Source organism: Hippocampus comes, unplaced genomic scaffold (assembly GCF_001891065.2).
Source record: "Hippocampus comes isolate QL1 unplaced genomic scaffold, H_comes_QL1_v1.1 scaffold14, whole genome shotgun sequence".
In the NCBI taxonomy this organism is placed as follows: domain Eukaryota; kingdom Metazoa; phylum Chordata; class Actinopteri; order Syngnathiformes; family Syngnathidae; genus Hippocampus; species Hippocampus comes.
In genome coordinates, this window is record NW_017805839.1 from 1291600 (window position 1) to 1307215 (window position 15616).

The 15616-nt window shown below is 41.6% G+C and overlaps 1 protein-coding gene across 3 annotated transcripts in view; it reads right to left on the reverse strand.

Moving 5' to 3' along the window:
* Positions 1-222: 222 nt before the first annotated feature.
* LOC109526628 (neural cell adhesion molecule L1-like protein) overlaps positions 223-15616 on the reverse strand; it is a 37691-nt gene continuing 22297 nt past the window's right edge. For 2 of the 3 annotated variants that reach the window (XM_019888022.1, XM_019888021.1), the window contains exons 3-20: positions 15077-15185; positions 14792-14985; positions 14561-14683; positions 11604-11774; positions 11277-11315; positions 11002-11107; positions 10731-10912; positions 10473-10607; positions 9953-10093; positions 6490-6601; positions 5148-5314; positions 4137-4302; positions 3984-4049; positions 3367-3425; positions 2707-2811; positions 2029-2226; positions 1700-1770; positions 223-851 (exon numbers count right to left, since the gene is read on the reverse strand). In XM_019888022.1, the coding sequence (XP_019743581.1) occupies positions 621-851; positions 1700-1770; positions 2029-2226; positions 2707-2811; positions 3367-3425; positions 3984-4049; positions 4137-4302; positions 5148-5314; positions 6490-6601; positions 9953-10093; positions 10473-10607; positions 10731-10912; positions 11002-11107; positions 11277-11315; positions 11604-11774; positions 14561-14683; positions 14792-14985; positions 15077-15185 (2375 nt within the window). In that variant the 3' untranslated portion in view covers positions 223-620. Of the gene's footprint in view, positions 852-1699; positions 1771-2028; positions 2227-2706; positions 2812-3366; positions 3426-3983; positions 4050-4136; positions 4303-5147; positions 5315-6489; positions 6602-9952; positions 10094-10472; positions 10608-10730; positions 10913-11001; positions 11108-11276; positions 11316-11603; positions 11775-14560; positions 14684-14791; positions 14986-15076; positions 15186-15616 lie in introns of those variants that run through there. The other variant, XM_019888023.1, reaches the window with a different exon arrangement.

The window sequence follows — 15616 nt, forward strand, 5'->3', positions numbered from 1 at the left end:
CAGGCACCTTGGACTGGCTGGTGACCAGTCCAGACTGTTCCTCGCCTATTCATCTACATCGCCCAAAGTCGACACTACCTCACCCATTGTCCTCGATATGCCTCGATTGTGAGGATTAAGCGGTTCAGATAATGGATGGATGGATAAACAAATTTATTGCTAGTAATTTCACCTATTTTTCTGACACCCTCCCTGCTCCTTCTGCCCACCTTCCCCTTTGATAACTAACCTTTCAGCTCATGTCAAATGTCATTTTTAGTTTTTTGTTTTTTGATCATGCCACGGGCCGCTGAAAATGGATTGCAGGCCGCAAATGGCCCCAGGGCCGTAGTTTAGAAACCTCTGGTTTAAGGGGTCAAAAATGAGTATGTGTGTCCAACACTTCATTTCCTGTTGTTCAGGCTTGTTGAATTAAATCGGCAGCTCCTCTCCCGGTTACAGCTATGTAATGCACGCCTTTAAAAAAAAAACGAAAACAAAAAAACCCCAATCATGCTGTGTTTTATCTCCTAGGGAAATGTTGTATGATGCAGCAGAGTATGAGCGTGAAAGCCTGTCTCCCAGCAGCATTTCTACAATAAATAAATGCTCTGCAATATTTGTAGCGACTGGTGCAATATTCACTCACCATCTTCTCCAGAATAACCCGTAGCGATTTTAGGCTCCGGTCCCCAGCCGTGGCTGTTCCTGCTCTGAATTTTTATTTCATACGGGATGAATGTTGACGTGTTTCTCACAACAAAGGAGTGTCTTTTGATCAGGTGTTCTGTCCAGGTATCGTCCACAGCGAGTTTCCTGTAGCTGACTTTGTACTCCAGGCCTGGGCCATTGTGTTCAACAGGCAACAGTGGCTACACAACGAGGACATTTCTTAGCGTTGGGTGACGATCCGAGTACAGTGGTACCTCTACTTCTGATATTAATTGGTTCTGGAAGAAATTTCTGAACTAGATGCGTTTTCCATGTAAATGCCCTAATTTGCTCCAAGCCCCCCCAAAATTCAGACATAAATGTTTCCTCAAGCATTAAAATGCATCAAAATATGGAACAAATACATGTTACAATTAAATTATTGCACAATAAATGAGAGTTTCATGCATCATGTAAAAAAGCAATGAATAGAGTAAAAAATAAAAGTGATGGCCATTGAACTTTTAACTGCGTCCTCATCGTTTTTTGTCCTCTTTAGTCCATGTTCTCACTCAGAAGTGGTTTTCGTCTGGCGTTTTGTAAAGATCTGATCCAAGGACGTTCGCTTTTGTCTGCTTTTCCCAATCCTTCGAAATTGTCCAAGGCAAACATCAGCATAGTGAGCGATCGCCTGACTGGTGAAGACTTTTTCTGGGTGATTCACATATACGTAAAATTATCGGAATACGATGAGGACGCTGCATAAACATTCTATATACACATATAGACACATACGGTAGAGGCCCTTCTTAACCAAATGGGATGCCAGGATAATGCTTGGTAATAGCCAATGGCAAAGCAGCTATAAGTATGTTGTGTTCAGGAAACTCGGAGCTGTGACTAGCAGGCCATACTGTATTTTTCCCTTTCGTATCTTGAAATTGCTTTTGTAATAAGAGGCAATGATTTCTTGTTGAAACGTTTCGTAACTTGAAAATTTCGTAACAAGAGAGACGTTCGTAAGTCAAGGTACCACTGTCCATGGAAATGTCGTTTTGTAAAATCTTACCTCCCAGCTGATGCCCATTTGATGAGGTAGGCGGCCTTCTATTTTAATGTTTTCTGGGTTCCTATCAGGAGCTTTGAAGGAGGGAGGGGGAAAAAAGATGATTCTTGGACACTGAATGATGCACACACAGTACTGTCATCGCTAAGCCGCAACAAAATACTGTGGAGCAAACTTCTTTTGTAAGTTCAAAGGTATACTGTAACTGATGGCAGAATTACACTGTGTGATTCTGGCTGGCCCCCCACACAATTTAAAAAGAAGTGTGAAAACTTAATCAGAGCAGAAAGCACAGACTCAAGCGAGAGAGTGAGCGAGTGAGTGAGTCTCACCAGCTGGGGGGGTTTTGTAGCGCTCAGTGGGCTCACTGGGGGGCCCAGGTCCAACAGCATTCACTGCGTACACTCTGAACTGGTAGTTAAGATGTCCGTGGAGTGCCAGCTCGGCTGTTGCCTGGTTACCGGGGACTTTGTGGAGCTCTTTCCACTTGCCCGGTTCCCATTGGCTCTCCTCATATTCCACAATGAATTCTGTATTCATACAAGAGATCAGGTCGCTGCACATTTAATCATCGTCACACACATACGTGAACATTCCTTTGAACTTTTGAAATCATACGTGGGCATTTATGATGTATTATCTTCATGAAGGCTCACTATTGTGGTTAAAAATGAAGACATTGCTGATTTAATTTCATTAATTTGAACTCATTTAATGTGATGATTAGATGAAGATGATTCTTAACTAAATTTGCCAGGAAAGAAAATGCATTTGGGACATTTCGATGTGCAGGTTAAACGCTTTTAGTAAAACTAAATACTGGTTGAGCAGGCTCATCACAGCATATGAAATATTTCAAAATTTCGACTTCTTTCTTGATTATTGCGTAAGAGGTTGGGAACTTTAACATGACAAGAGCACAATAACTCTTAACTTTTTAAATGGCCATAATGTGTCCGTAAACATTAATGAAAAAAGTGAACCCGTAATTCATGTCAGTTTTGTCTCACCGATTACGGAACTGTTGTGGTCACTGCCAGGCACCCAAGCCAAAAGGATATGTCTTTGATCCTTGAGTTCAGTTATCTCGACGTTTTGCGGGGCATCTGGAACATCTGCAACATAGAGAGAAACATTCAAGTCACATGAGCTTTTTCAATATAAGGTGTGCTCTTTCTCGCGGTACTCAATCGTACATATATGGTATTGCTATCCACTACTCACTCTGCTGACCAGGTTTGTGTGGTGAAACACACATCCTTACTGAAGCAAAAAAATAAATAAAAACATGTAGCAATTAAGCTTGACAAAGGAGTGTTTTATGAAACACCTGTTGTCGCTTCTGGGCCAACATATGCAGGGCCCTCAGCGCTCTTAAGTTAAGTGCTTCTGTAATTCCTTTGCTATCAAGGGGAATGACTCCAAAACAGTACTATAAGGATGAAAGGATGTATTAACATACATTTGCTTAACAACTGAGTCACTGCTCTGTCCGCCGTGTAAAATATGTGCAAGTAAGAAATAAAAACTAGAACGTTCTCATTGCAGAGACACATGGCATTGGAATATGTTTTGATTTCGCAATCAATACATCCTTCCCATCCGTGGCCCATCACGATACACTGTGTATATGAAAGAGGTAGAAAGTATTATTCACACGAGCGCCTTACCAAGTACTGTCAGAAGCGCAGTACGATTGACCCCATCCAGACGCGTTCTGGCCAGGCATGTGTATACTCCCTCATCATTTAGGTTCACGTTCATGATCTGCAGCATGCCATCACCCACAAAATACCTGAACATAAAAGCCTTTGATGAGGCCCTGGTTGACAACAACACACATGACCAGGAACCGATGGAAGGAAAAACTGCATCTGCAAACCTGGAATGTTCCTCTGTGGGAAATGTCATTTCCTCCCCATCCTTTATCCAAACCACCTGAAAGGAGTCGGCAAGACTTTTGTCATACTCGGCCTGACACATCAACTGGGCTGTGGTTCCGCTGATGACCTGCATGTCCTGAGGTCCAAAAGCAATGTGTGTGGGGTCTAGAAACACAAAGCCAGTGGGGAAAATGTCTGAGACCATGTAAATGTGTCACTCATCCAGCCATTCATCCATCATCCCATCTTTTTTTTTTTTCATTTCCAGCTGAGCAGGAGCCTTGCACTTATCACGGATAAGCTAGCTATCTAGCTAGCTAGCTTCCTCGATATCTAGATAGATAGACACAAAAGGGTGAAAGAACGTTCTGAAAAACACTCGATTTTCACAAATGCCACTTCATGTGTATACTCCCTCATCATTTAGGTTCACGTTCATGATCTGCAGCATGCCATCACCCACAAAATACCTGAACATAAAAGCCTTTGATGAGGTCCTGGTTGACAACAACACACATGACCAGGAACCGATGGAAGGAAAAACTGCATCTGCAAACCTGGAATGTTCCTCTGTGGGAAATGTCATTTCCTCCCCATCCTTTATCCAAACCACCTGAAAGGAGTCGGCAAGACTTTTGTCATACTCGGCCTGACACATCAACTGGGCTGTGGTTCCGCTGATGACCTGCATGTCCTGAGGTCCAAAAGCAATGTGTGTGGGGTCTAGAAACACAAAGCCAGTGGGGAAAATGTCTGAGACCATGTAAATGTGTCTGTCACCCATCCAGCCATTCATCCATCATCCCTCCATCATCTCATCTATTTTTTTTTTCATTTCCAGCTGAGCAGGAGCCTTGCACTAGCATTATCACGGATAAGCTAGCTAGCTAGCTAGCTATCTACCTCGATATCTAGATAGATAGACACAAAAGGGTGAAAGAACGTTCTGAAAAACACTCGATTTTCACAAATGCCACTTGTAGAATGCCACAGATATGATTAGCTGTTATAGCTGCCTAAGTTGGCTACTTCAGTGAGTGAAAAATGTACAGTACATTTTTCTTTGAGATTGATTCACTGATTTCTATTGTATCTTGACATGTTCATTGGTTATATGCTTCCACTGCAGAGGACGATGAGATATTCCAACAGCATGACTTTGACAGAAAGAAAAGGAAAAGAAAAAAACTAAGTGTTCTAAAACTTTTGACTAGTGAACAGATGTAATTGCTTTGCGTACCTTTTCCGGACCTTTTTTTTTTTTTCATTTTAAAATTTACAATAAATGTGAGTATACAAAATGTACACGTCTTCTTCTTTCAAAAAACAAACACCTTCATGTACTTAATTCCTTTCCAATGATTAGTTCTTCCAGTCTGGAACCAAGTCATTATCCACAGCCATCCAAAATCCCTGTCATCTTTAAGGCTAATTTATTAATTTACCTCAACCATTACAACTCTCATGAATAGGTTCATTTGTCATCATTTGTGTTCATTTCTGCTTGGCCCTTTCAGAACTATCTTGTCAACTAATGCTTGAGCAATTTTCTTTTTTTGTTGTGATACCTTTCACTGCCAGCACAGCCATGATAGACGACTTGCCCTCGCTGTTATCGGCAACACAGACGTATTCGCCGCTGTCTTTCTTTTCCGCACTGGAGATTTGTAACGACCCGTTCTGAAGGGTAACAAATCTTTCTCCCTCAATGGTTTCTGGAGTCTCATCTTTGGCCCTAGGAGAGGGAAGGAATGCTTTCAAATACACTTGGTGCTGCATATCTGACAACCAATTCCATTATACCGAGCTAAATTAAAAGCAATATTTTTACAGTGTTCACAATATCGCATATTTCCTTCTGGGTGAATGGTCAAAAATTCCGACAGGTACTGGACACTTCTTGAAGAAAGTTTTCCCATAAGAGGTTGAGCTGTAGTACTATTTTCCGTACTATAAGGCGCTTCAGATTATGAGGCGCATCTTCAATGAATAGACTATTTTAAAACGGTTTTCATATATAGTGCGCACCGCATTATAAAGCGCATAGAATTGAAGCTACAATAGTGGCTGCGGTTGCGCGATGCAATTGGACAAACTCCGCCATACATCGTTTGGGATAGGCACCCTAATGAGGACAAGGGGTACAGTAGATAATTGATGGATAGAAAGAATGCTTGTTTTCTGCTATATAACGTCACAATCGCTCTTACTTGTGGTCCAAATGTGCGCCTTTGTGACCTTGCCATGTATTTATATCCCAGCCAAGTTGCTCGCAGTTGGTCACAGCCGCCATCGGGTGTCATACGATGCGCTTAATTGGCGGTTCTCATTGGTAATGAAAAGGCTTTTGAAATGTGACGGTGCGGCAGTTATTTTGAGGTCAAATTAACTACACAGTATGCAAATATCTATAAGGCGTCTCTTTACCGTAATAGTCTGAAGTCTTTTTCGGTTGCTGCACGTTTTAATTTAACAAAGCCTATTCCTCAATCTTTTATGAATCTCAATCGATGTCAGTAAAGTTTTTAAGTGGCCCATCCCCAGACACAAACTAGTAAGAACAAAAAGTGTATCGGTCGGGAGTAAGATCCCTTTTAAAGGAAATGAAGCAGGGATTCAATGCTCATGAATAGAATCTAATTAGCCCCAATTTCGAGGATGGAAAGAGGATAATCTCATTAAACAGACAGAAGCCTGTGTGGCTTGAACACCTGAAGCTCCGTGGATTCAATAGTTGACTCACACGCTGCAGTTATACACTTTTTTTCTTTCCTCAGTCACACTCACTGAAGTGTTTATTTATGACTAAGCCCCCCCCCCCCCCCCCCCCAAAAAAACACCGCACGACGTGTCAGGTTTTTCCTACATCATTTCTGTGAAATTTCTCACCAACAGTCCCATGCTTCTTACCAAGAGATTGTGGGAGGTGGCGAGCCAAAAGCACTGCAGTTCATGGCCATGTCCTCGCCACGTATGACTGCGTACTCGTGGTGGTCCTCAGTCAGGATCAGAGGAGCCATATCTAGAAGTGAATGGAAAAAAAAAAACATACTAATGGCATATTGCTGCTGGATGAAAAAGTGCACACAAAAGCACCATCATTCTTTTGGTTAATTTGAAGACCTTCAGTCAGCTTGTGGCAGCTTCCCTTTGTCTTTGTTTTTCCCAGACCTATAATATTGTGAATTCTGAAGCATTTTATGTTCTACCGGCACTCTAACACCTCCATGCACAGTAAGTGACCATCCACACCGAGAGAGCATGACACATATAAATGTGAAACATACTGTCTGAATCTTTTCTTGTAAAAAGCCCATTGTTGTTTCAAAGATGCAATGATATACAATTCCAAAATGAGCGAAGGTCATCTTCACAAAGTAGGCCTATTTAAAAAGTGGAAACATCCAATTAATGTGAATAGATTATACCACAGAAATTAATATTTAAAAATAAAATAAGAACCACTCAAAGTACAAAAGCTATGAAAGCAAAGTGAAGGGCATGTTTGGAATAAAAAGGAATACAAATTTCAAATTGGACTAAAATTAGTGAGTCCTTGATGCAAAAGTGTAGAAAAAGTACATGAGTTTACGACAGGCCGTCTCAAAAAGCGGGATAGGACCCACATTGTGGTGTGATGCCCTGAGGGGGCGCTTGTGACCCCTGGGAACCTGTTATTTTATTTATTTATTTATTTATTTTGCCATGTAGAGTAATGTGTAATTGCACATCACACCAGTAGGTGGCAGTGGGACACTGATTCTCAGCAAGTGCTCAAGGACTATTACCTTCTCTGCAACTATGGACTTAAAACAGTTGTCTAGACAAATTCAGATCCTGTTCATAGTCACGATGGAGAGTCGGCGGATGGAAGGGGACGGAAAATATTTTCTTCTTTCCTCATTGATACTGTACAACTGTTTTAAGTCCATCTTTGCAGAGGAGGTAATACTCCAAGAGCACTCGCTGACAATGAGAGTGCCACTGCCCCCTACTGTGGAGGTTAAGACATATCGGACTGGTCTAGAATGTTTGTATCCGAAATGCCAAAATGTTAGTGCATTACTGCGCTTAATATTTTTTTTTTGTTCATAAGGACTTTGTTTTATTTGTATCCTGTATATGTCTAACATTTTATATGTCTATATTTTGTCTAGTCACACTCACGGTATTTATATGTATAGGGTTATTTTTTTTCCCATCACACTAGCAAGACACCAACTACAGCAACCAAATTCTACATATCTTTAACGTACTCGATGAAGAAAAATGTTTGTAATTTTGCTTTCGAGCTTTTTCTTACGCAGCCTACTCACTCATGACCATGATGTTAATGTTGCCCAGAACAACGCCATGTCTGTTGGCTGCTTCACACTGGTATACGCCACTGTCATCTGGCGTGGCATTGTGGAGCACCAGTGTGTCATCAAGCACTCGTTTGTTATTCAAGGGGTTGTCTGAAAAAGAAATAGTAAATCATGTTGAAAAAAAATAAATCTTTCTGATAACCTCTCAACTGGTCCTAACAAGTGTCACTTTTTTTTTTTAACTTCACTTTTAACTTCCTTTTCCACCCTAAACGGACTGCACGAGGGTGCACCCATGTGGGAAAGTAAAATAGGGACTCCTCCAAATTTGTTCCCCAAATTTGTTTTTGTTCCTGGGTTCACATTTTATGTCAATGCTTCGTCACACTTTTTTAATAGTCAAGCTTGTCTCTTGTGGTTTAAGGAACGAACAGTCAGCAGAGGTGCTTGCTTGTCATCTTGAACTCTGTTTGACAACAATGACTGATGTGCAAACAGATGCATGAAAGCACGACTTTCCATCACCCACCTTCAAAAATGTTTCCATTTTTTCTCCACAGTATGTCTGGTTGTGGTTTCCCGCTGACCGAGCACTTGATGTGCACATCAGAGCCGATCACAGTCAGCTGGCTGTGAGGCGGCTCTGTCAGCCACTTTGGAGGCTCTGGGAGATGTCGAGAAAAGACACATGTTTGTTTTGTGTTAAATCAACTGTCAACACGATGAGTTAAAAACAAAAGCGCCCACGGTGAGCGTCTGGCATAATGAGCACCTGATGTTGACTAACCTTCTACTATTACATCAAAGTAGTGGACAGCCTGTCCAGCTGAGTTCTTGGCTAAGCACATGTATTTGCCCTCATCACTTTCCTCTATTGCAGCGATGGTCAACAGTTTTCCAAAGTTGTCAAGTTTAGCTCGAGCGGGAAGCTCGTCTCCCATCTTCATCCATTCTATCTTCGGAGTGGGACTGCAAAATGATACATTGAGATGTTAGGAGCATTCAGGACAGACATATGTGAGGCTAAATGTTATCGGGAACGCAGTACAGATCCTTACTTTCCCCCTGGTACACACTCAAGCTGAAGTTCGGCTCCTTTCAACAGCACTTTCTCTGTCTGGACACCAGAGGGCAGCAGAAGACTGGGTGTTCTCACGGGAGGACCTGCCACCACCACCACAGTACCCCCCTTACTTTAATGCATAATTTATATCAATGGTCATATCAGCAAAAGCTATTTACAACTCCCAGCTGAACTGTTTCATATTTTCAAAAGAAGCACTAATATTTTGCTGGGTCTGAGAAAAGAAGTGGGGCAGAGGGGATCACTCACCGAGATCGCCGCCGTCAGCAAATTCATACTCTGGTGTCCCTGCAAAGGAAATGAAACATTGTAAGGAGGATATACAGTAGTTTTAGCAGCTATAGCAATTAAATACTCTGACAACACCGCACAGTCTAAAGACCAAACTAGACAGGACATGCCCTGCATTTTGGTATGCATTTAAAAAAAAAAAAAAAATATATAGGACTATTACCTTCTCTGCAACTATGGACTTAAAACAGTTGTCTAGACAAATTCAGATCCTGTTCATAGTCACGATGGAGAGTCGGCGGATGGAAGGGGACGGAAAATATTTTCTTCTTTCCTCATTGATACTGTACAACTGTTTTAAGTCCATCTTTGCAGAGGAGGTAATACTCCAAGAGCACTCGCTGACAATGAGAGTGCCACTGCCCCCTACTGTGGAGGTTAAGACATATCGGACTGGTCTAGAATGTTTGTATCCGAAATGCCAAAATGTTAGTGCATTACTGCGCTTAATATTTTTTTTTTGTTCATAAGGACTTTGTTTTATTTGTATCCTGTATATGTCTAACATTTTATATGTCTATATTTTGTCTAGTCACACTCACGGTATTTATATGTATAGGGTTATTTTTTTTCCCATCACACTAGCAAGACACCAACTACAGCAACCAAATTCTACATATCTTTAACGTACTCGATGAAGAAAAATGTTTGTAATTTTGCTTTCGAGCTTTTTCTTACGCAGCCTACTCACTCATGACCATGATGTTAATGTTGCCCAGAACAACGCCATGTCTGTTGGCTGCTTCACACTGGTATACGCCACTGTCATCTGGCGTGGCATTGTGGAGCACCAGTGTGTCATCAAGCACTCGTTTGTTATTCAAGGGGTTGTCTGAAAAAGAAATAGTAAATCATGTTGAAAAAAAATAAATCTTTCTGATAACCTCTCAACTGGTCCTAACAAGTGTCACTTTTTTTTTTTAACTTCACTTTTAACTTCCTTTTCCACCCTAAACGGACTGCACGAGGGTGCACCCATGTGGGAAAGTAAAATAGGGACTCCTCCAAATTTGTTCCCCAAATTTGTTTTTGTTCCTGGGTTCACATTTTATGTCAATGCTTCGTCACACTTTTTTAATAGTCAAGCTTGTCTCTTGTGGTTTAAGGAACGAACAGTCAGCAGAGGTGCTTGCTTGTCATCTTGAACTCTGTTTGACAACAATGACTGATGTGCAAACAGATGCATGAAAGCACGACTTTCCATCACCCACCTTCAAAAATGTTTCCATTTTTTCTCCACAGTATGTCTGGTTGTGGTTTCCCGCTGACCGAGCACTTGATGTGCACATCAGAGCCGATCACAGTCAGCTGGCTGTGAGGCGGCTCTGTCAGCCACTTTGGAGGCTCTGGGAGATGTCGAGAAAAGACACATGTTTGTTTTGTGTTAAATCAACTGTCAACACGATGAGTTAAAAACAAAAGCGCCCACGGTGAGCGTCTGGCATAATGAGCACCTGATGTTGACTAACCTTCTACTATTACATCAAAGTAGTGGACAGCCTGTCCAGCTGAGTTCTTGGCTAAGCACATGTATTTGCCCTCATCACTTTCCTCTATTGCAGCGATGGTCAACAGTTTTCCAAAGTTGTCAAGTTTAGCTCGAGCGGGAAGCTCGTCTCCCATCTTCATCCATTCTATCTTCGGAGTGGGACTGCAAAATGATACATTGAGATGTTAGGAGCATTCAGGACAGACATATGTGAGGCTAAATGTTATCGGGAACGCAGTACAGATCCTTACTTTCCCCCTGGTACACACTCAAGCTGAAGTTCGGCTCCTTTCAACAGCACTTTCTCTGTCTGGACACCAGAGGGCAGCAGAAGACTGGGTGTTCTCACGGGAGGACCTGCCACCACCACCACAGTACCCCCCTTACTTTAATGCATAATTTATATCAATGGTCATATCAGCAAAAGCTATTTACAACTCCCAGCTGAACTGTTTCATATTTTCAAAAGAAGCACTAATATTTTGCTGGGTCTGAGAAAAGAAGTGGGGCAGAGGGGATCACTCACCGAGATCGCCGCCGTCAGCAAATTCATACTCTGGTGTCCCTGCAAAGGAAATGAAACATTGTAAGGAGGATATACAGTAGTTTTAGCAGCTATAGCAATTAAATACTCTGACAACACCGCACAGTCTAAAGACCAAACTAGACAGGACATGCCCTGCATTTTGGTATGCATTTAAAAAAAAAAAAAAAATATATATATATATATATATATATATTGGTCGATGTTCAAACACTTTGTCAGTGTGATTGTTTTTTTTTTTTTTCTTGTACATTTTCAGAGATGTCTCGTACACCACAGTCGTACTTGATTGAACGCCAATACACCTACATGGCTTGACCTCAACTGCCAATGCAGGCTTCTGGACGATAGTGCGTATGCGGAGAAAGTCAGCAAAGCAGCAGTAGTCCTGACGACTGTCTTTCTGTAAGGCATGAGAGAAGTACAGGCTGCCATCAGTGCCCACGGAAACCCTCTCATCCTGCTCAATGTGCTGCAGACCTGCAAAAAGAGTGCACAGTTCTCTTAGCGACATGGCACTGGAGCCAAAAACAAAGCTATACATAATATGATCAACAATAATATTTTCACAGTTTCATTCTCCGTCTGAAAGAATGGCTTGAAAGTGATAAAGTACGTAAACAACGTTTATAAAAACACAACGTTCAGGACGAATGCTTTTCTTTTCAAGCGATGACTCAGACTTATTTGACAACAATCAAAGGAATGAGGGGAAAAAAATATAGATAGATAGATAGATAGATAGATAGATAGATATTTCTTTTTTTGGGGGGTGTGATCACACATCACACATGCCAATTGCTTTTTCATCCATCCATCCATCCATTTTCTAACCCGCTTATCCTCACAAGGGTCGCAGGAGGTGCTGGAGCCTATCCCAGCTGTCTTCAGGCAGTAGGCGGGGGACACCCTGAATTGGTTGCCAGCCAATTAGGCAAGGCACACATACAGTAGACGAACAACCATTTGCACTCACAATCAAAACGAGGGACAAGTTAAAGTGTTCCATGAGCCTGCCATGCATGTTTTTGGGATGTTGGAATAAACCGGAGTACCCAGAGAAAACCCACGCAGGCACGGGGAAAACACTGCAAACTGGACCCACAAGAAGTAATTTGCTGCCAAGCACTTTCAGATATTAGTAAAACCAGTGTCAATAAATCCACTTTGTAACAACCTGTAAGAGGAGCAATAAAATGCAACTCTACCAACAACAAATATAATTGTCGATTCCGAATTCCGATAAATAGTTTTATTTGCTTATACAATGTAGTCTCATATAATTGGCTTCAATGGAAAGTGTACTTGAATGGAACCAGTGAACTCCGATTGCAAGTGCGCTGGTTTGCGCAGCCCTATTGTTTATGTCTCGGGTCACTGAAGCTTCATTTACAGTCTCATTTAAAGCATAGCCTTAAGTCATTGCTTAAGTCAATTCACAAAGCAAACACATAAAACACTTTGAGCGCAGAGTTATGTTCCATGGCACTTGGGAGAACTGAGCATCTATTCTTACGCAGTTGGGTCGTATATAAAAGAAAAGCACAGCGAGCACTTCTTTTGAGCTCTCACTTTCTGTCATCTGTTTGAGGGCGTCTCGAGAGGCAGACGCTTAGCTCACTACTCTTAGGGAAAAACAGAGGTCACCTTTTGCTCAACAAATCACTTTGTTTTGGCAGAGGTTGTAAAATGGGCACAATGTGAGGTAAACTCAGGTGTGGATCTTTCTTTGCTCGGGTGTGTGTGTGTGTGTGTGTGTGTGTGTGTGTGTGTGTGTGTGTGTGTGTGTGTGTGTGTGTGTTCTTCCAGAGTTTCTGGGTGAATATTTATTTTTTAAAGTAATATGACCCACAGAGCTTGATGCTAATTCCCCGTTAGCATGTCAATGGGATTTAATATTGATTTAAGCATTAGCTCTAGCGATGTTTTTAAAACAAAACGTGTCTAGTATTTAAATATACGATGTTTGTAATTGTTTTTGTTGTGAGTTTAAATGTACATTTTTTCTTTGATTATAATGTTTTTCTAGAAAGTCAAAATTCCCCATTAAAATTTGATCAATTTTCCAGTTGTCCTGAAGTCAAAACTACTGAACACCACCGATCCATTTTGGTCATTTGGATGCTTCCAACTTTGCATGAACAGTCTGGGGAAGGCCCTATTCACTGCACACAACAAGTTCTATTAAGGCATGCTTGAATGACTTTGGAGTGGATGACCCCTAAAAACCACAACAGAGATGGTGAGCAGTCCGGCTCCTGTTCTCCAGTCAAACAACCCACAGACAAACTCAAGCATCTTGTAAAAAGTCTTCCCAGAAGACTATAAACTGTTATTGCTGCAAATGAGACAACGACCCCACATTTTCTTCCAATTTCACTTACTAGATGGTTCATGGTCAGGTTTCCCACTGCATTTGTCAGATTGGTGTACGCGTATCCAAACAAAGTTCACAATTCAAGCATCAGGTTGGGCACTTTCTGAATCAGCTACCTTCGACTGTCTTGGTTTCAGATATTGAGACAGAGGTCGTAATCCAATCCAATGAAAATGTTTCCCCAGCAGCTACTAAATATGAGGCTTCGACCCCTAATTATGACAATGACACTTTTTGCCTGGTTTGATAACAGTTGTTTTACGTGTGTGTGTGTGTGTGTGTGTGTGTGTGTGTGTGTGTGTGTGTGTGTCTGTCTGTCTGTCTGTCACGTCTTTGTCATCATCATATAAAGTGGAGCCTCAACCCAAATGCCTTTTGCATGTACAAACCAGCGATAATACAACCAACACTTGCCTTCATTCATTCTTCCTGACATCCTTATACAAGAGCCATATCAAATATTTTACTCGCACCTCGACAGTGATGTTCCATTTTGACTGAAACTATCAAAGAAATAAATAATCGGCTTGTTTGTGTGGTTGTAACATTCAGTTGGTTTACAACTGTAACGTATCATGCTGAGAGCAGCAATATTTTTCACTCTGGTGTAATAACCATTTGACTGATTCATGCCCCCCCCCCCCCACCAAACCCCTGGTGAAAACTCCACCAGCCACCGCCTTATTTGAGGTCACCAAAATCTACACCATTACCAACACAATAATCGACAAGAATAAAGGGAAGTCCCTGGCACCGTCAATCAAAACTGGACAATACTAACCTTTGTAAAGACAGAATATTTTATATTGATCATCATTGGGTTGTGTAAAAGGTCAGTCATCCTGTTGTGGCTGCTCAATGTAAATGACGGGCACAATTGTGAGCTTACCAATGGACATCCAGTGGATCTTTCTTGGGGGAACGCCTTCCGGGGGGTTACATAGCAGGACAAAAGGTTCTCCCTCATCAACAACAATTGGTTCAATATTCTCCTTTGGAAATTTTGGCATACCTAAATAAAAGGGAGAGGAAATTAATACTACAACAAATACTTTATCATGACAGGCAGTTGTCTGCAATTGGGAATAGCATTTAACCTTTGACAGTAATTGTTACTTACTAGGTACTATCAGTTCAATTGTCTCCGTCATGGCGGTTCCCAGCTTGTTGGAAGCGTAGCATCGATATTTACCCTGAAATCGAGCGAGGCTTTTGTTTTGAAGCACAAATGTACCATCTGTGGCAAGTTGGTCACTTCTGATTGTTGCAGGATGGGGAGGGATAAAGTCGAGGTCATCTTTCGTCCATCTGTATCTACAAAGGGCATCAGGGTGATTGGAAAGTTATACAGCTGTTCATTTTTTTTTTTTTTTTTTAATAGAAGCATAAAAATATTGTCACTTACTGTGGGGGAGGGTTTCCCCTTGCTTCACACCTGATAGTCACGGTGTTGTCAAAAGGAAGGGCAATTATGGGCCCTGTCGTGTGATATACAAAAGTAGGAAGCTGCTCCACTGTCAATAGAGGACAGAAACACGCCATGTAAACAATGTAATGTAATATGAACCAAAAACAACTTTAGTATCGATGCACAATCTAATGATCTTACCAACATGACAAAACTTAAAAGGTGGCGCCGGCACGAGTGGCTGCCTCGGTGACGCGCTCCCTTTGTTTTTGTCATTTCAATGCTCGTGTAGCCTATACTACCAGAGACAAATTTCTTGTGTGTTCTACGTACTTGGCCAATAAAAATGATTCTGATACAGATTAATGTAATCAAAGACATCTCCAAAGATGCTGATTATGAATGTAATTAATGTGCGCAGATCGCGACAGAGGCGGCCCCGTGGTCGACTGGTTAGCACGTCGGCTTCACAGTGCAGAGATACAGGGTTTGATTCCGGTTCTGGCCTTCCTGTGTGTGGTTTGCATGTTCTCCGCA